Source organism: Pangasianodon hypophthalmus, chromosome 27, assembly GCF_027358585.1.
Source record: "Pangasianodon hypophthalmus isolate fPanHyp1 chromosome 27, fPanHyp1.pri, whole genome shotgun sequence".
NCBI lineage: Eukaryota > Metazoa > Chordata > Actinopteri > Siluriformes > Pangasiidae > Pangasianodon > Pangasianodon hypophthalmus.
In genome coordinates this window covers 9097440-9123214 of record NC_069736.1, presented here as the reverse complement: position 1 = coordinate 9123214, position 25775 = coordinate 9097440, and the positions used below count along the sequence as shown (strand labels likewise).

Genomic DNA, 25775 nt, shown 5'->3' with positions numbered 1-25775 from the left:
TTTTTTTTTTTGTCATCCTGTCCATACGTGTGTGCATACAATGGTATAAAATTACCCCATGTCAATAGACACCAAAGTGCAACATGCAAGACAATGCAGAAGCTCAGGACTAGTAAATATGTGTACAAATGAGTGACAGTAACTACGAGGCACTACAAGCTGCCAGAACAGCTTCAGTGTGCCTTGGCATTTATTCTGCAAGTCTCTGGAACTGTCCTGATGACTGCGAAGACCATAGCATATGATTTGCATCATTTTCATTAAACCTTTCAGTGAACCTTCGTGCTTTGTAAATGTGAAACGTTTCATTGTAGGATAATGCGTCCCTCTAAGGGGACAAAATGCCCCTCACAGCATAAGGCTGCTTTCAGATAAGAGTTTTGTGCATAGATAACTACGGGGTTCCAGCTGTGCATCATCATATACTCACTGTACATGAGGAAAGTGAGTCCCTTCCTACTACATCATCTGCAATAGTGTGTATAATTGCCAGCATTTTAAAAGGTCAGTGGCAAGCTGGGTCGAAGTTCAAACTGATTATGGTTGTGTGGCGGCAAGGTGCCACTCTCTTCACACGAAAACAATAGCCGTGTAGGCACACGATCTGGAAGCAGCCTAACAGAACCAACAGCTTTGCTTTCGTTTTTCGCCATTCCATAAGACAGCGTGATTAGAATATTACAACCATGCAAGCTGATTTACTGATTTACACCCTGATTTTTGTGTATTTAATAGCACGTCTTGTCCTGTTTGGGTGTTTGGCTTGATAAATATGCAGTTGGGGAATTTTCTGCCTAAAGGGGCAAAATACTAGTCAATGCATGTCAGTACATTTTGCACTTGGTATGCAAATGACCGCAGTCTGAAAGTCACTTTGGGAATGCACACACAAATGATTACATCCAGAGGGCATGTATTAAATTTGCAGCAAGTTTGTTTCTGTGAGGTGAAGACAAAAGTCTTAATGATTATGCCTTAGTAAAATAGTCAAAATGTTTCTCAAAATGTTTACTTAATATCAAAATGGTGAAGTTGGTCAACAGCATTTAAACCGAGCCTTTGATAGGGTTTTCATTCACCTTATTGATATACCTTATTGACTTTATTAACAATGCACACACTGCAAAAAATGATATCTTAGCAAGGGAAAATAACTTGAATATAGTCAAATGTATCTAGTATTTCCTACAGTAAGATCACAATAAACCACATATAAGATTTTTTTTACCTACTTATAGTATTTATTTATTTATTTATTTTTTACTAAATTCAAGCTTTAAATTTTCTTATTTTATTGGCAATTACTCTTCTTTTGCCTCTAGAAATAAATGCTTGGAACTAACAAAAGTTTCTACCAATAGAACAAGACTGTTCCAGTTAATAAAAATGTCTAGCAATAAGTTTAACTCTTATATTTGGATGATTATAATCATTTAATAGGAAATAAAAGATAAATGTGACTATATTCATTATAGTTATTTTCATGTTAAGCTGTTATTTGTGATATCTGCTTGAAAAGTACCTGAAATCTTGTCAAATTTAATGGAAAGATAATATCCAGTGTAAAAAATATACATATTCTCAACCTATAGCATACATTAAAAATTTGATAGAATCGATAGAAGAAAGTAATCATTTTTCATGCCACTTTTATCTTGTCTTTTAGATGGACAGGGACATAGTTTCCTTTTTTAGGGCAAGTATCAGTTCATACTAGGCAATGCAATCAAACACTGCACTATCAATTTATATTAACTGTACAGCACTATCAATTTATACTAATCATTTAATTGAACTGCTAGACACGGTACTGACCTTACTGTTTCAGCCTGCTCCGTGTTACGAAAGAGGCGGAGCCATCAGAAAATACTGCGTTCTGCAATATTCAAAATGGCAGAAGCACCGAGTATGAACTCTGCTACACCACTGATGCAAATAAGGAGCAAAAAGCTTAGGGTGACATTTTGGCTTGTAAAGTGAGCGGTTCCTGTGGAGGCTGTTTTGACACACACTGATCTGTCATTTCCATCTAGGTAGAAGATAGTTAAGCACACACAGTTTGCTCTGAAACTAGCCATGCTTTAGGACGTTTTTTGGTATTTAGATGGAAAAACTAAAAAGCTCCTTTTATTGATTGGTTGAATTTTTTCATTTCATGTGAAGCTGTAAGAAAAAGTAAAAACCGTAATCCTGCCCCAAGCCATAACGTTCATAACTTTAAAAAAATTGTAACTGTGCAATTTTTTTTTTTTACTAATTTCTATGATCATTTTTTAAAAATAATATTTTTAGTATTTTTATGATGACCAAGATGAGCTCATGTCAGTTATGTATACGTACGCAGTGTTGTGTATGTAACAGCATCAGGATGAGCTGTTTTACATATACTTTACATCAGGATTTACATATACTTATTTATAAGTCAATGTAAATATTGTTGAAATCACAAAATTCAAATTCAGACACGAGTTTGAATTTCTGTACTTTCTGCTCTTTTCATGTCACCCTCAGACCCTATAGCTTGTACAGTAGGGATTGTTTTGATCTCGCCCCTCTTGTGTCTTTTTACTTAAAAGTTATCACAGTTCATCATCAGTAAAGATGAACCACTCAGTACGCATGTGCGGTTCCACTAGTCTGACTTGAAAATATGTTGAAATGCACTTTCACTTCCTGTTGCGACACTTATAGGTTTACATTTTCTATAGTTTTTTCTATAAAACATGCTTTGATGGAGATTTTGAATGATCTGTTATTTTCCTACTTTCTCTGTTAATGGAAAATGGAAAAAACATGATTTCTTGTGCCCAAATCACACATGAACTCACACACACACACACACACACACACACACGCAGTCCTCCTACGCCACTAGGCTCCCTATAGACTCGCAGCAGTTTGTCCGCTGAGAGGAAGTGGCCTGTTTGAGGAAGTGGTTTGTGACCTTTCAAGTGCACCAGAGCTGCTGGGATGTAAAGAAACCCATATGTGCTGAGCGCTGCGATGTGACATGAGAGAGTTCACACTCTGACACACACATGTACAGACACAGACAGGCAATAGCAATGACATATACATATATACATATACATACACACACATATATATATATATATATAATGTATGTGTGTGTGATCTAATAAGCTTATGTGTAATGAGCTCTCAGATCATTTTTGTCTGTGATATATACAAATTAAAACTGAATCATTTAAACTTAACTTTCACTTTATCATCATCAAAAGCTGAATGGCTAAATGGTGAACGGTTTGGCCACACGACTTGGTTTTGTGGCTACATTGACTGCCTTTATTGCATAGTGACCACAAATGACCACAGATTCACCGTGTTGCTCCCTGCAGTAGGTCGCATGGCCGTGCAAGTTGTGCTTGATCATTATTAGGTCACATGACCACAACATATGTAGGCTTTACCTGTACTAGGAACGTGTATATAAAACCCCTGGGGCATTGTTTCTTTGACTCGTCTGTTCAAACAGCATCTTTGTTTTATTGTTGTGCATTTTAAATGTGGCAAACGCTTGGTTTTGTTTTGGTTTCAGGTTTCGGCAGGAGATGAAAAAAGGGGATTTCCTCGGTGTCTTTAAACTGAAAAAAAAAAAAAGCACACCTTCCCATGTAAAACTAGTTCAAGCCGAAAAAGGCATCATTGAGGTAAAGTGAATACAGAAATAATACGCTGGTTAGGAACTAAATTCAGATCATTTAGCAGGTCTCGGTAGTAGAGATGTCGATTGTCTCAGTTAGGAGGTTATTTTGAGGAAGCAGAAGGTTCCCGGTTTTGGAGGTATTTTAATAAACATTTCAAAAATAGAGTTGACTTAATGTAAATAAATCACTACAGAACTATCAGGAATAGAAAAGTATTTTTTTCTTGCAGCATAAATGAAGATTTTCAGTGTTTTGAGAGTGCATGCGTATGTAATGTTAGACCTGTACATAATACTGTCCATTTATCCCCTTATTGAAATCAAATAATGCTATTATGCTATTAGGATTTGGATCATCTTAGAGATTCCAGCATGTAGAATCAAATTAAATTAAATTAATTTTGCTACTCCTTCCCATTGTGTGTGAAATGAAAGACAGAACACGATAAAAATCATAGTCAGCTGTCAGTTATCTCTCTGATATGTCTAGGCAGCAATGTTCTTATGATTTTTTTATTTTTTATTTATTTATTTATTTTTTAAATTTTTTGATTTTATAATTCAAGGTTGTAATTTTATTTTAAACAATTCATTAAGTTGTTTTTATTTTAAATTAATTTTACTTAATTGTATTAATTGTATTTTATTTTATTCTATGTTTTATGTTTGTATTTTAGATCTCTTTTTAATTTAAATATACTATTAACCTTACCAGATTTTATTAATAATTATTAATTATATAGTTGGTTCTAATTTCAAATAGTTTTTATTAATATCTTGTCCATATGCAGGGCAACTTTGAAAATGAGACGCTAGCCTCAGTAGGTTTTTTTCTTCATAACAAATAAGTCAGAAAAGAAGGATAAATGAAATTAAAGCTTTAAAGGTCACAAGTTGTTGTTTTTTAAAGACTGGTAGCACAGTAAAGGAAAATTTGGTTGTGGGAGACATTTTGTTGACTTGGTTTGTGTTTCCTCTTGCACTTTTAGAAGGAAGAGTGAATGCAAATCAATACACAATTATTCTAACTGAACATTTTTATCCTTTTATGAAACATTTCTATCCTGATGAGAGTCAGCTCTTCCAAGTCAGCTTTCTGTCCAGTCAAGGCAACTTGGACGCGATTTAATTTCTTATTTAATTCGTTCAAGACTAGAATAAAGATCCTGATCCTGACTTACTTCTATCCTGACGAGCCCATAATCACACTTTTTATAATTTTAGACTAAAGTGCTGCTACAGGTTGCTGGAAGATAAAGCTATACTAGCAGGTCAGATACTTGTGACTCGGCTTCCTCTGCATGTAGAAAATTAGTGTGTGTTAATGCCTGTTAGAACATAGTGTGTTTCATTTACACTTCTCCTCTGTCTTTCATCGCCCGCATCAGCTCGGCTCTTATCGAGCTCTGATCAGCTCATCTAGTATTAGAGAGAGCATTTCTACACTTACTTCCTTATCGGAAAAAATTTATTTGGCTTTTTTGTGATTAATTGAATTACAGTGTTTTAGCTTAATTAAAATTCAAATTAAAATAATTTCCTGTAAATAGGATTGATGGAGAATTTATAATCAAGTAATCCCTGTCAGTGTTTTTAACAAGCTTTATAAATGAGTGTGTTTACCACAAACACGGAGCTGCACTGACAAACTATGGGTGCAAGCTGAAATCTTGGTAAACGCAGCTATAAACGCATGGTACCTGAAGAAATCATGGTGCTCATGCAAGAATAAAAGCCGCTGATAGATCTAGAAAGTTACAGATATATATTTGCGGTTTTGTTTTCAATGTTTTCGGCTCCCGTGAAGAGCAGAGCAAGTTCAGACCTTTTGTTCAGAGGGCAAAACCGGTGAATTTCCTGTTTCTTTACTAATTCAATTTAAGTCTTAAGACTGTCCCAGAATGTAACGCTGCACACCGATGACTACTCCCTTAAATGAAAGCACAGACATGTACCAGAATAGATCATGGTTTTAAAACTGTTCCATATTAATAAAGAAATAAAATAAACTATGATATAATTGCTGTTTCTACCCATCAGCTGTATTTTATTGTTATCTTGTTGGGACAATTTTTTTTTTGATGGTAAAAGTATTTGCTTTGTGATTTCCCAAATACTTGACCATGTTACGTAAGGAATTCGATTCCCAAGGCTACACGTCTGTTCAGTTATAGAGCGCTCCATAACAACGAGACAGAGAAACCCAAAATTCATAAGCGGATAGGTCATTTGTTACTTTGAAAGATGACCTGCAGCTTTTGTTGATCTCGTTGCTAGTTTCTTTATTAAAAAAAAGCTATTTTTGCACAATAGTCAGACGGTAGACGCCAGCGCAGTTATACGCAGTCTAAGGTGGCTAAAAGGAAGTTGAAAAAGAAATGGATTCGAATTGCCTTTGTCTATTGGTTGTATTCTACTGCTTGAAAACGCACTGCGCGATTGATTAGTGGAGCAGGGTGTGTTAAAAGCGAGAGAAAATTGTTCAACGCATCAGTTCAGTAGATTAGTCCATGTTACTTGGACATCATCAACATGTGGTCTCTACAACTCGAAGTTACTGGGTAGTAATCAAACTCTTAGGGTGTTTAATATCAAAATATTAATAGGAAAGGAGAATAATGTTTTACCAGCTCGATCTGGCTTTTATGTTGCTGTAGCTCCTCCACCTCTCTTCCCCTCCATTCCAACCTTGAGGTCTATGGATGTCACTGCCAAATTAGAAACAAGGTTTTTTAACTGCTCTGAATGGCTTAATAAATAAAATGTGATAAAATATCCGTGGGCGGTCATCAGTATACCTGGGAATCTATCACCAGTGTGTGGATTGTACTTACCAGTGTATAGAAAAGCAATGTAGTTTGTGAGGTTATGAGATATATTATCTGCAATATATAAATAAGCTCCATATAGCTTGCATACATTTATTCATTTAGGAGTCCAGGTTTTTCTAAAGTGGCTTACATCTTTTTATTAAATTTTTTTTCTGGCTGCTCCCTTTCGGTGTCGGATCAGCGGATCACCCGTCAACATAATTCGATTCTGGCACAAGTTTTATGCCAGATGCCCTTCCTGACGCACCCCTCCCCATTTTCAAGGCTTGGGACTGGCACTGGCTCGCGCAACGCTCCAGTGGCTGGGGTTGTTTGTCTGACCAGGAATTGAACCCGGGCCGCACCCGCATGCTAGCCAAAATGTCTTATATCTAAAGTGGAAAAAATAAATTTTTTTAGCCGAGTTAATGCTGTCTAGCTAATATGAAGTTCACTTCAGTTTCTTGCTAGCTTGCAGAATTAACTTGAATTAATATACAGCTTCTATATATTATCTGATTTTTTTTTTTTGGTTTGTACAGGAAATTAATTGGCACACAAACACACACACGCATGCACACGCACACACGCACACACACACAGCTAGCAATATCCTGAACAAAATTTGCCACTGTCTTCACTAATGCAAATTGTTGATAGTATTTTATTATTTCATGGTACCTTTGTATTGCATTATTGCAGTTTATAACATTGTTACCAAATTATATTTATTATGAGTTGAGTTATATTGATATGTTTACACTCTCAGATCTGAGACTTTGATAGCTGCATGTATAACACTGTAGGATTTTCACATTTGTTAACAGTCATGGGACGGGTTTGGAGAGATTGCCAACTTTGGTCATTTGGTTCAGTAAATCTCTCTGCAGCTCCACCACATCCCAGCAGAGTAAGAGTGGATACGCACACAAGCGCACACAAACGCGCGCTCACACGCGCACTCGCATGCACACACACAGTGTTTGCTCTTAAAACATAATGAATTAAATACGAGAGTTAAAAAGTGAGCTGGGCCGAGAGTATGAATGAAAAGGAAAGGAAAATAGAGAACTGCTTGACAGCTAGCATGTAACACAGAGAAGCTCTCCTCATGAGAGACTAGCAATTAGTGTGTGGTGTTAACTGGAGTCAGGATCGAGCTGGTGCCAAGCAATCAGAGATGGCACACGCTGACTTTGTCTGTAGGCAAGAAATAGCACGAGAGGAGAAAGATGGAGACCTGTGCATGCGTGTATACGTGTGAGAGAGAGAGAGAGAGAGAGAGAGAGAGAGAGAGACAGAGAGAGAATGAATGTGGGTGGGTGTGTGAGTGGGTGTGAGAAAAAATAGACAAGGTTGTGTTGGGGCGAAAAAGAAAATGAAGAATAGAGAGTGCTATTTCTGTTTTGTTTTTTTTTTAAAAAAAAGAAAAGAAAACAATGAATGAGTTTACAGAAATAGTCTGGCATAAAATTTAATGTAAACACCAAATGTAGTCAATCGTCCTGTGTTCAGTGTTAGCTGCAATGTAGCTAACAAGTAATGGAAGTTTAAGCAAAATTCGCATTCCGTTGTTGGCGTTCATTGCCATTTGATACGGACGAAGGAAGGATAGCTCAGTGGCATCTTCTGAACGTAACACACTCCTGATGGCTCGTATATTTCTCAGTGCGTGATACATTTTGTTGCTGTAACTGTAGCCTGATACCTTCTTAAATCCTGTCATCTGGTGCAATGCAGACATAAAGTGTAGATGTGATCTGGCCACTGCTAAGATTTATTTGGATTAGTTGGAAAAATTAGGAATAAACACAACAGGGTATGCTGTTATAGGAAAAATAATCCAGGGTGGTGTGATGCGGCTCGAGTTACTGTTACCAGCCCAAAGTGAATTATTTTCGTATAACAGAATGTCTTGAAGGGTTTTATTCTTCCTACGGTTGAAGGCAAAAGTTTACACACACTTAGACTAAAGATATTCACTCTCTGTTTTATCACAAGTCCACACATCTCACATTACCATACATTTCTTGTAGCGAGTCACTTTGTTCACTATATCAGAATTCCAGTGGGTCGAAGGTTTACAAACACCAAGTTGACTGTTTCCTTAAACAGTCTGGAAGATTCTAGAAATTGATGTACTGACTTCTAGAAGCTTCTGATTGGCCAGTTGCCATAATTAGGAGTTAACTGCCCTTGATACCATGGGAAAATCTAAACAACATGGCCATATCTCAGAAAAATAATTGTGGACCTCCACAAGTCCAGTTCTTCCTTAGGAGCAATTTCCAAACAACTGAAAGAACCACGAGCATCCATGCGAAAAGAATTGTATGCAAATATGTGAATCTTGGGACCACACAGACACTGCATTGTTCAGGAAAAAGGCACAAAATAACACCAAGGGATGAATGAACTTCAGTCCAAAATGTTCAACTGAACCCCAAGACAACAACAAAGGAGCTGGAGAAGGAGTTGGAGGCATCAGGTACCAAAGTATGTACATCCGCCATTAAGAGAGAGTGTCTTACATCGCCATAGCCTGAAAGGCTGTTGTGCTAGGAAGACAAATTACTCCAGGACTGGCGTATAAACAGCCTGACTGTGTGCAGGTGATCACCAGCCTTTTGGAAGAGTGTTCTCTAGTCAGATGAATCCAAACTTAAATTGTTTGACCATAATGATTAGCACTATGTATGAAGAAAAAAGGGTGAGGCTTTTAATCCAAAGAATACTGTCCCAACTGTGAAGCATGGGGGTGGCAGCATCATGTCAGGGTTTGTTTTGCTGGAAAAGAGGCTGGTGCACGTCAGAAAATAGATGACCATGCGAAAGTGAAAGGATTACAACTGGCTCGTTGGGATGCGGACGATTATATGCGACTCACGATGGCTCAGTCTTACGGAAATGTCATGACAATAATATAACTTGATTGTGGACATCCGTGTGACTGTCACAGTTATTGAGTACCAGGTGAAAGAGCAAAGCCTATTAACAAGAGCTTGTCTTTTAGATATCATCAGACAGTGAACTCTCATTGTGATGCTGCCTGCTCAGACAAGATCTGCAAGATCATAGGAACTGCACATAGCTTACAAAACGAGCCAGTTGCCTAACTTTAGCTAGCTAGCTAACATGCGTATAAAGTCTAGTTGAAGGGAATCTTCATCGTGTTGGGCTGGACCTCAGGATGAAGGTAGGGGCTTTACCCGAGTCTCCGGTAAGAAGTTAGTCAGCAGGGAATGTGGAATACACGAAAGGAAAAACGCTGAGGGTGAAAAGAGATGAGCTATAATTTCCGCTCACTGCGCAGTGAATAGAAAACTACACTGCAGCCTGTTCGAAGCCTGTTGAGATGAAGGTCCTCAAACGGAAAGTGGTAAGTGATGAGCTACGTGACTTTGGTGGAAGATCTTAGCATGCATGCTCACGTACACACGGAGGAATCCAGGTGTACACCTGGTGGCCCTGGTGGTTCGGAGGGATGGTAGCAACCTAGCAATGGGCACAGCTAATGTTGTTGACCTAATTGGAGAGAGACCCAAAATAAAACAAGACCTTAACACCAAGAGAAGATGTCAATTTGTTTCACAATTGGGCAAAAATAGAGCCTTTCACTTGCTGCTCAAGTTGCTCAAGTTGAATGAAAAATCACTTGAGAATCACTTGAGGTTCCTGCTGGTATGACAGATCATTTCTATTAAGGTAACTTTCCAAACTACAGAATTCAACCTCACTACTAAAATGTTTTTGCCATTTGCACACATACTTCCTCTGCGTCAGAAATCACCAGCTACCACTGATACACACGTGTGGGACTAGGTCACACAGGCAGTGTTATGGGTCTGAGGAGATCTGTCTGTGGTGTGTGTGTGTGTGTGTGTGTGTGTGTGTGTGTGTGTGTGTGTGTGTGTGTGTGTGTGAGGGGAGAGCGTCTGAGTTGGGCCACATGCTGACTTGTTTCTCACTAAACAGGAAGTAGGTGTCTCCTCCTCGAGTTTGGCAAAAGCAGTCAGACAGGCCAGAGAAAGAGACAGGGGACACACACAGCGCGTACACACAGCTTGTGTGGTCAGACCCAGAAAAAGCGACTTCCTGTTCTCTATATAAAATATCAGAAGGGTAGCTGATTTTTTTTAAACCTGGGAGAAATCTTACAGAAGATGATGCAAAACAAGTGCAAATTAACTGTTCGTGAATATCATTGCTAAGTGAAACACACACAGACACACACACACACACACACACAATGAGTACAGCCTTCTTTTCCCTCCCAACTGCATGGGCAGGAAATGCAGTTTATAAATAAGTCATTGAGTTCCTGCTTGGAGTTCTGACTCGAGAGGAAGGGAGGGAGACGCATACACACACACACACACACACACACACACACACACACACTATCCTTGTGACAAACTTCCATTGACATAATTATTAATGCAGCTAATTAATGCTATGCCTACACCTAAACCTTAACCTCAGTAACAAAAGACAATCTTTTGGCTCCTTATCTGTTTAATTCTGATAAGGTTCTGTATGTGTTAAATTCACTTTGACATGTTGTTCTTGTTTGTGGGCCTGAAGTTCCACATGGTTGAATATGTTGTTTTCCGTGTGCAGTCATGTGTATGCCTCATGTGTCTCCATATGTCACCGCTGTGTGTGTGTGTGTGTGTGTGTGTGTGTGTGTGTGTGTGTGTGTGTGTGTAGGCTGTGCAGGCTGTGCTTGTGCTTCGCTTTTTTGTTAAGGTATGCGTTTGATGTCTTTATGGTATGTGAATGCAGTGATATACATATATCTCTCTGATGGATCTACATATGTAAGTGTAAGCATGAGTCTGTGCGTAGTGGAAATATCTTTGATAGGTGTGTGTGTGTGTTTGTGTGAGTGGGTGGCAGGTGTGGTGTGAGACTGTCTATTCTGCCTCTCTATAATTGCTCACTCTTTCCTTGCTCCTCAAGGCTACACACATAAACACTGTTGTGTTTTAAAGTCCTTGGTAAATCCCCTAATGAAGATGTGTCAATATGGAGCAAGCTATTACTCACATTAATTCCATGGCCATAACACTTAACAACATTCTTAACTTAGCAACGTCCTCATAGTGCAGATGTTTTATTTGTCTCAGATTAAAGGAATACCCCTTAGTCTTCCATTATAAGTGAGGTTTGAGTAAACAGGCTTTCTCTTCTTTTCTTAATTCGTATAGGTGACTGTATTTGATCCTGTATTATATTTGCATTCTAATTTGCAGGATGTGCACTATTCTATAAACCTGTGATACACTGAGGTTGGCTTCTGGAAGCATTTTTGCACCACACTTGTATACAAATTCTGCCGGTGGAATGGAAATCGCCTTATTGGACATTTTCAATCAGTATAAACAAATGAATTACTTTACAAGTCTGTTATAAGATTAGTTAGGACACTGTTGGGTTTCTGTGTGTAGAGTATCATGACTCTGTGTTTAGCTGCTGGTGATGGAAAGGGGGGGAGGGGTGTAAGCCCCATGCTAGGCAAACAATTCACACCTCTCCACAATAATATTGGTACAGAGATAAAACAGACAGCACAACTAAAGCTTTTATGACAGTAAAACACTGTATACAACTGCCACAATAAAATTATAATATTTAAACCTAGTAGACTAGGTAAAAACAGAAATACTTATGAAAAACTGCAAATTCTTAAAGGCCTGACTATCTACGTTCATATGAGGCATTAACCAGTACTGTGGAGTGTGACGTCACAAATAAATTCAATGCTGAATGCCCAAAACAGGCGGAAATCCCATTTATTGGCCTGATAAAAAGAGTTCATTTCTGTAATAACATGGAGCCAGAGGCAGCTAGATCTAAACAGTCCCTTTATTTGGGATAATCCAATAAACACAGTTGGACTTCATAGCCGGTGTCTGATCACAGAGGCAGAGGCAAATCCATACTCATAACTCCAAGAGACAAGATAAGTTTAAAATCAGCAATGAATCAAAACACCAGCAACTAGGGACTAGCACTAGGAGCAAGAAAACAAGGAGCCACAACACTAACCTCAGTGGTGCTTCATCAGAATTGCATAGGAATAATGTATGAATGACTCAGAGTCACATGAGCTCTTCTACAGCAAACCTGGCAAACCATGTCTTCATGGAGCTCACATTGTGCACCGGGGCATTGTCATACCGGAACAGGTTTGGACCCCTTATTTCCACTGAGGGGAAATTGTAATGCTACGGCATACGTTCTAGACAATTGTGTCCTTCCAACGTTGTTGCAGCAGTTTGGGGAAGAGGGGGAAGGATGCCAACGAACAAACTCACAAGGACGGGAGAACTGTAATAGTGTCAGCAGCTAGAAGTGTGCATTGAGAATGAGATCCTGCATGACTCATGGGACCCAACAAAAGTTATGGGAGTGGGCATTTTTTTTTGTTTTTTTAAACTAGTAAGCAGGCAGATATGAAGCTTGCGATGCACAGAAAGGCCATGTTTATTTACGTAGGAGTGCATTGTATGTGGCGGGTTGCTTGCACGGCTTTGCACAACGTGTTTACCACATTCATTCTGCTTCATTCTGCACTGGGTTGCCGTGTTTTAAATCATTAATGGCTATATTTTGGGAAATAAAACAACTAGATTCATTAGAAAATATTGCATGCAGGTACAGACAAAATAATAACCGGAGCAGGTAGGATTGGTCAGACTTTCTGTGGGAGCGGGATTGATCAAAATTCCTTCAAAATTGGAATGAAAACTCCATCATTATGCTAATGCTAGCGAAAGTTACGATTGGGGGTGGGGTAATTGCTAGCTAGCTAACCTGAGCCTTCCCCTGACAGTTAGTTAGAACAAACTTCCATGTTAGGCGTCACTTACACCAATGAACAAATGGCTGTTTTAGTTTCTCACAGTCAGATTTTAACGTTGTTTTGTTACCTGATTCTAGTTCTGTCAGTGGGTTTTTGCCGGCCCGTCAATGGTTCTTTCTTCATATTTGAGTAGGATCACGAGTGGTGAATATTTTAATTGTTTTCGATACTCATTCTTCAGTACTGGGACTAAACCTCGCAGTGGATGATGTTCTCGTGTACTCACATGACATTAGGAATGAATATTGAGATGAACCCTGTAATCAGAGTAACCAGGAAAACAACTCAGAATTGAATGCAAGAAAACAATAAAATAAAAATAAAAAAATATCTGAATCTGTCTTTCTGCATAACATTCTGCATTTGCATTAACTGAAATTTATTTAATCATACTTAGCATTGACTGCAAACCAAAGTTCTCTGGGTTTTTCCGTTCTTAGATGTGTCAGCATTGCATAAGAACTTCATAAGAAATATCATAAGAGTGGGTGGAATATCAAGATTTGCATAGAATCTTTTTGTAAACAAGACCCTATTTGAACGTAGCAACGTATTTGAACAGCGCGGTCAGGGCAGAGCTGGTGCTGCGGAGAGGAAAACCAAAAAACTTCTGCGACAGTTTCATAAATCCAATGTAACAATGGTCTAATTTAAATATATAATATTGTAATCTGCGATAAACAGCTAATATTGTCACGAATAGCTGCTATATTATACCGGGTCTGTGCGTGAAAGGCGGAGAATGTGTTAGTATGTGGGTGCAATATGTACCGAAGCAGACTGTGTGTCATGTCTACACATGGAACCATATGTGTATGTTTATAACTGCATATGTTTAATAGTTTCTGAGTTTGTATGTTTCTGTGGAGTTGTTTGTCAGTGTGCATTTTTGTGTATCTGCGAGCTTGGTTTGTTGACCTTAAATGTGTCTGTTTGTATACGTGTGGCCATATGGCCATGTATTGGGGGTGTTTCCCCATCCCAGAATGCAGTGAGGCAGCGTGGACTGATGTGCCCGAGGGCGAGTTAGCGAATGCCTGACTAAATATAGAACGACTGAGCATGAACTCTGACCTGAGTTGCTACAACACACACACACAGAGAGAGAGAGAGAGAGAGAGAGAGAGAGAGAGAGAGAGAGAGAGAGAGAGAGAGAGAGAGGCTTCCCCCAGTGTCTGAATAAAGGCCCACACAAAGCGAATCAATGGAGATCATGTGCATGTGCTCATTCGGTGATGGCTCATAGTGTCTCGATCACAGCACTTATTGTGTTCAGAGATTAACACCATTCTGCACTTTCTTTCTAATTACACTGGGAAAGATGGGAAGTTTGTCTTCATTAGGGAGGACTTGGAGAATAATGATTTTTTTTTTATGATTTTTTTAAAAATTTATTTTGGGGTTTCTTGGGTCCTCTCTTGTAGAAATATGTTTGCACAAGCAACTATGGAAACAACATTTTATTGTAATCAGTTATAAGCAGGTCAGCAAATATGAAAACTGTTGTTTTAACATAGTTTGTATTTTGTTATCTGATCTGATTTGCTTTTTCCAGCGTGCCTTCTAGCTAGTTAGCCAGACTAACTTTAGCTGGCTAGCTTGCCTTAAACTGGTATTTCAGAAACTGCCGATCTCTTCACGCACAACAGTCTCTAGAGTTTACACAGAATGGTGCGAAAAACCACCCAGTGAGTAGCACTTCTGTAGGTGGAAAGATCTTGTTGATGAAAGAGTTCAGAGGAGAACGGCAAGACTGCTTTGTGCTGAGAGGAAGTCAGTGACTCAGTAACTCAGATGACTACTCTCTACAACCGTGGTGAGCAGAAAAGCATCTCGGAATGCACATAATGCCGAACCTTGAGGTGGATAGACAACAGCAGAAGACCACAGGGTCAGATACCACCCCTGTCAGCCAAGAACAGTAATCGGAAGCTACAGTGGGTACAGATTCACCAAAACTAGACAGTTGAAGATTGGAAAAACATGACCTGATCTACTTCCAGTCTTCAACTACATGGAGAATAAGAGAATACATGGAGAATAAGACCAGAATCCCTGCAGAGGAACCTCATTTCCACTTCCTGTACTCAAAACCTTATTCCTTCAGTTATTACCCATAGCTTGTGACTATAGGTGAGGTTAGAGATGTAGACTGACTGGTAAACAGAGAGCTTCGTCCACAAATAAAGTTTCTACTTCCTACTTAGAACATTCAAGTGTGTGTCTGAGGTCCAATTCAGCTCGTGCCAAGAGCACAAGGATGCTACCTCTAGCCCCGCATACTGAACACTTTCCCACCCTTCAGGCATTTTAGCCAACTTTGGAGCTCTATTTGTTTATTCAAGCAAATTTCTGGGAGAATTTATAAATTAATTAATCTATTTTTTTTAAGATAAGGTGAAGCTGTAGTACATTTTGTTCACAATATTAAACCTCTCTTCATAGCAATTTTTTATTGATTTAGTTTGACACAGATAAAAATGCACCCTGTTTTGCATTGTTTATGATTCAGAAATAAAAAAAGGAGTCTTTTCGGTCATATTTTTCTTCTTGAAAAAATTCTGTTCAAAATTGAATTGAATCGTGAAGCCAGTAACGTGAATTCAATCGAATCAAATTGTTCGTTATTGTTACACCCCTACTCGGTATCCAGAAAAACAAAAACACAATCCATACAAACCAGTCAGTTAGCTAACTAGCTAACCAGTCTACTAATGTAATATTCTAAGAAAAGTTAACAGATCATTTTGTAATGTTCACTTTGCCATTTATGAAAGTTAACAATAATCATCTTCCAATAAAAACAACAATAATAAAATATGGCATGAATCCCAACGTGAAGTATTTACAAGGGGTAGATTTTTGTCTCCTTCTTTTTTCTTCTTCTTTTTTTTAATAACCATGGAGAGTACATCTTGTTGCATCTCTCCTCATATTGAACCTCATGGACAAAAGAGCTCATGATCATGACTCACCATGCATTTCTGCCTGCTGTCAGTGAGCACATTGCTCATGATTAAATCAATAACATGGGGCATTTTTGACAGATACCAGGCTATGAAAGCAGCCTAAGTGCTTCTCAGGACAGCTACAAACCCTAGTCATAAAGCAGCCAGTGGAACAGTGAATAATACAATCTCACAAGCAAAACAACTTGCAGTAGAGCCTTTTTTCCAGACTGCAGACGTTTTAGACTGACTCTGTTCAGTTGTGGTGAACAGCACTATGAATGCGGGTGGTGCATTATTCTGATTACAAAACATTTCCTGTCTTTTGTTCTTCACGTATCTTGCATCTGTTAGGCTGCGTGTGTTTAGCTCAACGGTTAGCAGAGGTTTTCCCACATTTTATTTCTGGCCTGCCTTCTTTTCTCTTGCCATTAAAGCTCATGTTACCACTCCAGAGTATTGGTCCTTGGGTGGGGTGGACTGAATATTCTGCTGCTCCTTCTGCTGGTCTGCATTGAATTGTGAATTCTGGGTGGCGTACTGCAGGATGTCATGATTGGTTTTATTTTGAAAGGACTGGGAGAGGGAGTGTTCCTGTGGAATTCTGGGTAGTGTAGTTCAGGACTTTAGAATGTACTCATTGCTCACTGCAAAACTGTGTTTTATGGATTTCTGGGTAATGTAGTCTGTAGTCTAGTTTGGGTGTGGTTTTTAGTTTGCAAGGCTTTCTGGCCTGCTTTGTCATGTAGGTTTTTTTCATCATGATCTTATTTTTTTTTTGCCCTTTACTCTGTCAGTGTAGTTTCAGTACTGCAAGTCTTTCTACATTATATAAATTGTTCAGTTGTTCAATGAGCAATGAGTATTTTATTGCTTGCAGTGCATTATGGGTAATGTTTTTTTTTTTTTTTTTTTTCCCAATCCTGTCCTGTAGGCTTCATCAGATGCTGCTGCTCTGGCTCCCCTGGGTGCTGGTGAGCCTATGTGATCTTTAGAGCTTTTATAAAAAGACACTAATTAGATTTGAGGCTGTAATTTCATAAGCTGCAAGTGAGGAAGAGAAAAAGACTCTCGGTGTCAGCTGACTTGTGAGCAAATGGGCAGTTTAGTGAAACCTCCTATTGGATTATATGCAATTATACTGCCCAGACAAGCACGATTATCTTTCACAGGAGAGTATTACAGACAATTAGGCTGTACTTTTTTTATGTTCACATGCTCAAGTATGATTCATATTTATGTGGCCTTTTTCCACTATAATTATGGATCTGCCAGGACTTGAGAGGAAAATGATGTGTGTGTGGGCTGTGTCTTTCCCTGTGGCCTTCTATGAACTGTCTCTTTGTGTGTGCCTGTGTGTGTGTGTGTGTGTGCGCACGAGTGTCTATTCATGCATGTGTCTCCCTAATGTGGGCCATATGTGTCACATCAGTCCTAATTAGGTCCTTTTAGGAACCCAGCTATGCTGTACACGGAAACAGGGAGATAAAGACATCCACACTAAAGCTCATTTGATCATTTTATGAAGACGACTCCACTCTCTGACACATTTCCTTTGCGGTCAGCACTCTTTTCACCCCACTCAGAGCAAAATCACTTTTTTTTCTTTACAGCTTTCTCACTGACAGTGCAAAAATGCACATCGCCTCAGAAAGCTTTGAGCAAAAAATCCTGTGCTCATCCAATCCAATCACCTGGATCAGTTAACTCTGAAATTGGATAATTTTTCAGAGATTGGGTTTCTTAAGTGAGTCAGCTATGTCCTCTAATGTCACGTTGCAGATTTTGAATTTAAACTGATGTTTCATTGCTGTTTCAGTTCCAGATTAAGACAGCACAAAAAATACGAGTCTTTTAATATATTTTCTATATTATATACGGTTCCTTTGCTAAATAAACCTGAAGTCACAATCTAGCTTATTAAAGGAGTCTTGTGTTCATGTAATGCAGCTTTATATTAGAAATTACTGCTGTGTCTAGACTGAGATGACATTAGCAACTAAAAATATATACATAGTATGCTCCAGAAGTATTGACATTCATAAAATTAAGCAAAAGCGATTGTAGAAAAAACTGCATACAGTAATTCTAATTTAGAAAAAAACTTTTATCTTTGTTCTATCAGGAAGAAAAACCATTAGAACTACTTATTAGAACTACATTTCTGAATAATAGTATTTTGTCTCTATGCAAAAACTAATGATACTCCTAAGGAATATTTTACATAAATGCAAACAAATTGTCATTCTTGAAATCTGCTTTTATTCATATCGTTTTCCCCTGGGCTATCAATATCAGGGGCTAAAATTAGCTTATAACAGGCCAATTTAGGAGATATTAATAATTTTAATAATGTGTTTAAAGTCACTATGACCCAAGCAACTGACCTAAACAACTGCTGGCAACAATTAATGGTGCAAGCAAGATAATGTGTTTAATATATTTAATGACAAAAGGTATTATAAGGAACTTATGCCACTTAGGAGAACACTTAGTGGTAAGATATGGCTCTTTATAAATCCCCCCACACAGTCAGGAGGGAAAAAGATTTAGTTGATTGTTGTTGTCGTCAATTTTCAATGTCAACTGTTAAATGGGACTTTTATAACAGCAAGCTGTTTGGGAGTGTTGCAAGAAAGACACCCTTCCTCAAAGCATCTCACAAAATGCAGCGCCTGAACCTCACTAAATGTTGTTAGAACATTGTATGCTGTGGAGAGACAAGACTTTCACAGCTCATGCACATCATTAGCATATTTGGACACAAAAGTGGACTGCATAGAAGGAAAAGCAGCAGATACCCCACTGTAGAATATGGGGATGCATCATTGATGCTTTGGGGCTGTGGTTCAGGGGCTTGTGTGACGATTGAACACATTATGAATTCTGCAAAATACCAGTATATTTCAGCCCAAACCTGGCTGCCTCTGCCAGGAGGTTCGGGCCTGTATAGATAGATAGAGCTTTCAAAAAGATGATGAGCCAAACGTACTTCCAAATCAACACAGACATGGTTATTGAGCATCTCAGTCTCTGGATTTGCATCCTGAAAACCATGATGTCTCCTTGCCCTGATTGGTTGGATGTTGGTGGTTCATATGATTTGTTTTTCCTCCTGTTTACGGGGCCTGTAGTACCACGGAGGCCAGAGTTTAACATCTGTGGAGATGTTTTAAAAAAAACAAGTCCCTGAGTCCAACTTTAAAGGACAAACCATGTGGCATAATATTAGTTGAACCTTGAATATCAGTAAGTTCTTTTTCTCTGTTACTTATAAATAAATGTTCTGTAAAGATCGAAGAGTCTGAATGAATCATACATATGTGACGGTGTGAGGATGATAAGGGTGATGATGATGATGATGATGATAGTGATTTCATTTATGGTCTTACTCTTGCTCTGCTGAAGGCGGAGGTATGCCTGCTATCTTAACAGCCTCATGAGCACTCATGTTCTGATAAACATCCTCCGGAAAAGAGACTATTGATTTTGTGACCAGCACAGGAATGGAACTGATCTCGCTCTCTCTTTCTCTCTCTCTCCTCCCCTCAGGCTGAAAGCATTGGTTTCGACCGGTGGCAGAAATGTACAGGCGGCCTGTGACTGGTGAGTAATCACACACACATATATACACACACACCCATGACCTGATAAAAGTGAACATAGCTATTTGCCAGCTGCCTTTATGAGTCTATTTGGGCTCCTTCTGTGGCCATTGAAGTTAATCACAATGTGCAGCTGCTACAAACACACACTCCTTCTCAACACACTCCATTCACATGCTCTCTCTCGCACTCATGTACCTCCATTCTAAACGAAAATCTGTTTTCCAGCCTGGAAATGTTGTCTGGATCAATTGTGTGTGTGTGTGTGTGTAATAAAATTGCAGTTTTGTCACTAAAACAAAGTAATGCTTTCCATGATGTGAATTACATGGGGAGGGGGGGGGGAGGGGGGGGAGTCAGACCCCTAAAAAGGCTTTAACCCCACAAAAGAAAGACTAAAGATTGTGAAAGGTGTTCTTAAAAAGTATGTATATTTTTAGTAATAAATTTTACACCTGTTTTCCAGCTGTCTTAAAAAGGCACAGGAAAATTACACTTTCAGACACCCCTATAACGGGCCATACCATTTCTTAACTGTCATTACCTCAGGTTTCACGCCCTCAGTTTTTGCTAGTGAATTTTGCTAGCTAATTTAGCAAATTTTGTGTACTCTGAGTGCTCTATAAATTAATTTGTAAACATCAGTTGACTAGTTTATATACTTGTATAAGTGTATAAACTATATACAAGTTTATATACTTGTGTAATACATGACAGATGCCATGTCTGTCTGCTAATATGAGCTAGTTAATTCATCTTGCTAGCTAGCTAGCCACTACAATGCAAAATCTATATTAAAAGTGCCTCAGAATTCAGAAACAGGAAGTTGTCCCATGTTGGATGGTTGTTTCTGATTATATTTAGTTTGAAGTTTGGGTCAAAATTGTTAACACAGCATTACGCATGGACTTGGTTAGCGATGAGTGTTAAGCATGTAGTTAGTAAGCTGTGTCACAATACAATCTCCACGTCTCTCCACCAATCACACCTGATATAACAGAACAAGAACATTTTTAGCAGCAAAATCTGTGTACATCTGCCTTGCTACCTAGCTTACTTGTTCAATGTTAGTGATGAACATAAATTGTTTTACTAAATATAATGTTTTACTAAATTCCTACTAATGAACCCGTAATAAATGTGAGCTAGCTTACTAGCAGTTAGTTTACAAGCTATTTAGCAGGAGGACATGGGCATGATTTACAATTGTATATTTATGTCTATTCGTATATCCTGCCATGAAGGTAATGAAGTTAAAGGTGTAGAAATGTTTCTAGGTCATGAGAAGTTTAAGCAAGAAACTTTAATGAGTGTCAGACTCAGCTACAGTAAGATATTTCCAAAAATCAGTTTAATCACTTTTATCTAGACGAGCCTGTGTAATAACACTTCCTCAGAAGCAAGTCCCACATCCATTTACCCAGAACATTTCTGCTAATGACTGCTAATGTCAGTGTAATATTGAGTGAGGCACAGCTAGTGGTACGTCATGTGAGGCGGGATTTCAATCCTGTCAGTCAGACTTTTTGGATGCTGTTCAGACAGAATCCAAACGAAGGTCACTGTAGATGTCACAGGTCACTTTCAGGGTTCTACCTGTATTTTATCCTTTTCCTGGCTTTCTACTGCCCCCTGGTGATACAAGCTTCTCTTCTCCCATTACTGAAATGAGTGAAAGCTAGCAAAATGCGAATCAGCCATTCTAAGAATTTGACATTTCATTTAATAATGTGTTTATTATCAGTCAATACTGGAAATTTATTCATGTTCTAATATTTTCATTCAGAAGTTGCCTTTTCTCTTTCTGCTTGCAGGTTATTCTCTCATGTGGACGACCCGTTTCTTGACGACCCCTTGCCAAGGGAGTTCGTGTTGTACCTACGCCCGAGCGGGCCGCTGCTCCATCAGCTTTCTCAGTTCTGGCAGCAGAGTCGCGTCATGTGTGGCAAGAACAAAGCTCATAACATCTTCCCCCACATCACGCTCTGCCAATTCTTCATGGTCAGACTCACTTACAGCTGCTTTTTAAAGAAGTGTTAAATAAATGACACTCTATGGCCAAAAGTATGTGGACATCTGACCAAGCGCAATAGTGAATGATCCAATTCATCCCAAAGCTGTTCAGTGGGCTTGAGGTCAGGGCTCTGTGCAGACCACTCGAGTTCTTCCAGTCCAACCTTGGCACAGCATGTCTTTATGGACTTCGCTTTGTACACAAGGGCATTGTCATGCTGGAACAGGATTGGGCCTCTTAGTTCCAGTAAAGGCAAAACATTCAAAAATATTGTAGAAAATTATGTGCTTCATAATTTGTGGCAACAGTTTGGGGAAAACCCACATATCGTGTGATGATCAGGTGTTCGCATGCTTTAGCCATACAGTGTGTATTACATCTCCGCAGTCTGTCAAATGTTTTTGTTTTTCTTGAATATTCTTTAACTATTAAAGTGCTATAGGCATAACATAAAGGTACAGAATGGCAATGAAACAAGGAAAATGTAAATATTATTTAAGGGCTTGAACTGGCAGATCTCAGATCAGACTCTAAATAATCTTTTATTAAATGCTGGTGAACTGTTGAAGACTTTAGATAAAAGACTTGTACACAGTGCTGGTACCAATACTATCAATACAGCCAGCTCCAGAATTATTGGCACCCTTGTTAACAATGGGTAGAAAGATTATGAAAAGGTTGTGGTAAATTTATTCTAAGATAATAAAATTCCTTATCACTATTTTTTAAACTGTGCCATTATTGTTGACACCTCTAAAAAACTTTATGATCAAAATATAACTTAAACAGATTCCCATTTATATTTTACCTCTTAAGTTCACCTGAACATCTCATAAGCATAAGCAGTCATCCATGACTTCTTATTTCACTAAATATGAGATGATAGAGGCTTAATTCCCTTAGTCATTCAGCAACATGGTAGTGTCCACATCATGAAGTACCAGGAGATTTTAAATGAAAATCTGGCTTGCTCTTCCAAGAAGTGATAACTGAGTTTGGTTGGATCTTTCAGTGGGTCAGTAATCCAAAACACACATCCAAACCCAACGAAAAATTTGTTGTTGCGTTGACAAAGGGAGGTTGCACAAAATACTAATTGCAGGGGTGCCAATAGTTGTAACCTATGGTCTCAATAGGTTTCAAGTAAAAAAAAAAATTCAAGTAAATATATATACTTCAATTAAACGTTAGCGTTCCATCATATTTTCAATGTGAGATTAAGCAAAAATGGCTTAATATGGTAAGCTAATGATGGTTCTGAGAGAGAAGAGAGAGAGCAAAAGTCTTTTGAGTGGAATTTCTTTTTCAGAAGAAACTTTGTGTACTATATACATATGTTTTTGTGTTTGTGTGTTCAGTGTACGGACGCTAAGGCCGAGGCACTGTGTGAGGCGTTGCAGACTGTCGTGGGACAGTGGCGAGGCCGTTTCCCCTCCCCCCTTCCACTGGAGCTCTACATCTCCTCCAACTTCATTGGCCTCTTTGTCGAGGAGAAGATAGCTGAGGTGCTCAAGAGCTTTGCGGCTGATTTTGCCACCGAGGCTACTGCCAAAGCAGGTGAGCATATTTAACTGTGTAGAATGTAGATTTTGTTGTACATCTGTGATGGTTTTAAGTCACACTGGTCACTGAATCTTAAATGTTTTTTCACACTTGAGGGCCTAGTAAGGTCTAGTAATGAGTCATTGATATAAAAACTGAGACTGAAGACACTGAAGTCTGAACGTGTAACTGGACGTCAAACTTTTGCTGATAATATATATCATTATCATATAAATCATATATCAATGTATGTGTGTGTGTGTATATATATATATATATATATATATATATACATATGTATGTATGTATGTGTGTATATATATATATATATATATATATATATATATATATATATATATATATATATATATATATATATATATATATATAATTGATATGATGAAGTTTTGCATAAGGATATGTTTGTATACCAGTTATGGAGTCTTGGGTGTCAGTACTTTGTAACAGTCAGTAGGTTTTCCTCCACAGGAAAGTCTTCAGAACTTTACTTGCTCTGGTTTCTCTGTAACATGACAAGCTGTGTTTTTTGTCATCTTATTAATGTCAAGAAAAAAAAGAGGCTAGTGAGGAAATGACTGTTCACAGCTGCTATAATGTAACTGATAACAGGAACTAACATGTCTTGCAGACGTTTTACAACACTAAATGTATCTATAAGCAGTTAAATAGGACTGCCTTAAAAATTGTAATCATTGGCAAACTGCTGTGGTATAAGAGGTAATTGGAAAATAATCAACTCTGAGATGACAAGAGTAACCCTGCTTTGCATATTGATCCTTACTTCACTATCTACAGACAAATTTCTCTAAATAAATTGTTATGTAAATGAATATGCAATGATATGTACATAAAGAACATGAAGTTTTACACAGGAAACATAATGACCCAACATTGTGTACTTACACTGCAAGGAACATCACAATATCAATATGTAGCAACATTATCATAATATATTATTATATATTTATCATGAATACACCTAGAAACATTTGATGCTGTCATGAAAGTAGCCTTTTTATGCCTTTTTTTTTCTCTCTTTACCACACAGACGTCCATGTGGAGCCACATAAGAAGCAGCTTCACGTAACTCTGGCCTACCATTTCCCAACCAATCACCTCACCTCATTGGAAAAGCTGGCTAGGGGAGTGGACGTGTCTCTGGGCTGCGATTGGCTCGCCGTTCTGTTCTCACGGGACATCCGATTCGCCAATCACGAGGTATAAACCTGTAACTCCTCCCAGACCGGAGGCATTTATTGGAACCAGTATCTGCTATCATGAAGGTGCTTTTAGTTTGTTATCCGCTTCCCCTTTGCTCAGTTCTATCTATAGATCAGCAAGGATAGACTGAAGTGGTTAGCCTTTCCGGTCAGTGTTTAGTTTCAATCGGATCTGTCTCACATCTTTTGGCAGCCTGAGCCATACATTTATAGCACTTTGATGTCTCAGAGTTTGTCTCAGTCTATGATACCTCCAGATGAGACCATACTGTGGTTTCCCGAAGCTTAACCTCAGAAGCAGCCAATATCTGTATTCAAACTAGATCTTGATAACAAGAGGCACGCTGTTAGCTCGAAAACAAAAAGAATCATCATTCTGATATATACTAAGATAAGTGCATTACATTTTCCAGCTGTATGTTTCCCTGCAATGTAGTCATGCAAAACACATCAGCAAACATTACTAATGAGATCTTCAATACAATCAAATCACTCTGCTCTTGTATTATAATCACTTTGAAGCAGTAACAGTTTTTTAAATGTAACATTGCAGTGAAGTTATTCATTTAACTCCATTACTCAGTTGGAAGGTGGAATGCTACTACATTTTAAATCAAGTAGCTTGTAAGGAGTTAAACTGTTTTATCAACCTAGCAGTGGAGTAGTGCTGATAAACACTACATCATTAATATGATCTATATTTTCTTGATTGGTTAGAAGTGTGATTAACTTGAGACTGCTAATGAAATGAGTCCGGTCTCAAGGCAGTCTCTTTACTGTTGAATATTTATGAGTTCTTATGTGCAAATTGCACATATGCATTTGAGTTTGTCTCTTTTGATCCAAAGCTGGATATTTTTCCAATTTGCGCACAACCTCAAATGTAGAGCAGCTCGAGATAAAAAGTGTACGTGCACTAAATACGCTGATTATCCAAAATAAGATGTGTGCTGTTTATGTCACCATTTTAATAATCTGCTGACTAATATATGCTAGAATCAGAGCAGTACCACTGAGCAGTAAAAGCTCCAATGTGCTGCCCAGTCCCATGTTTTGGTTGCAGGGAATGTAACTGATTAG

The 25775-nt window shown here is 38.4% G+C and overlaps 1 protein-coding gene across 1 annotated transcript in view; it reads left to right on the top strand.

The window, feature by feature from the left end:
• ubash3ba (ubiquitin associated and SH3 domain containing Ba) overlaps positions 1–25775 on the top strand; it is a 49680-nt gene that overhangs the window by 11451 nt on the left and 12454 nt on the right. The window contains exons 2-5 of the mRNA XM_053230415.1: positions 19846–19899; positions 21713–21899; positions 23271–23469; positions 24524–24693. Of these exons, the coding sequence (XP_053086390.1) occupies positions 19846–19899; positions 21713–21899; positions 23271–23469; positions 24524–24693 (610 nt within the window). The remainder of the gene's footprint in view (positions 1–19845; positions 19900–21712; positions 21900–23270; positions 23470–24523; positions 24694–25775) is intronic.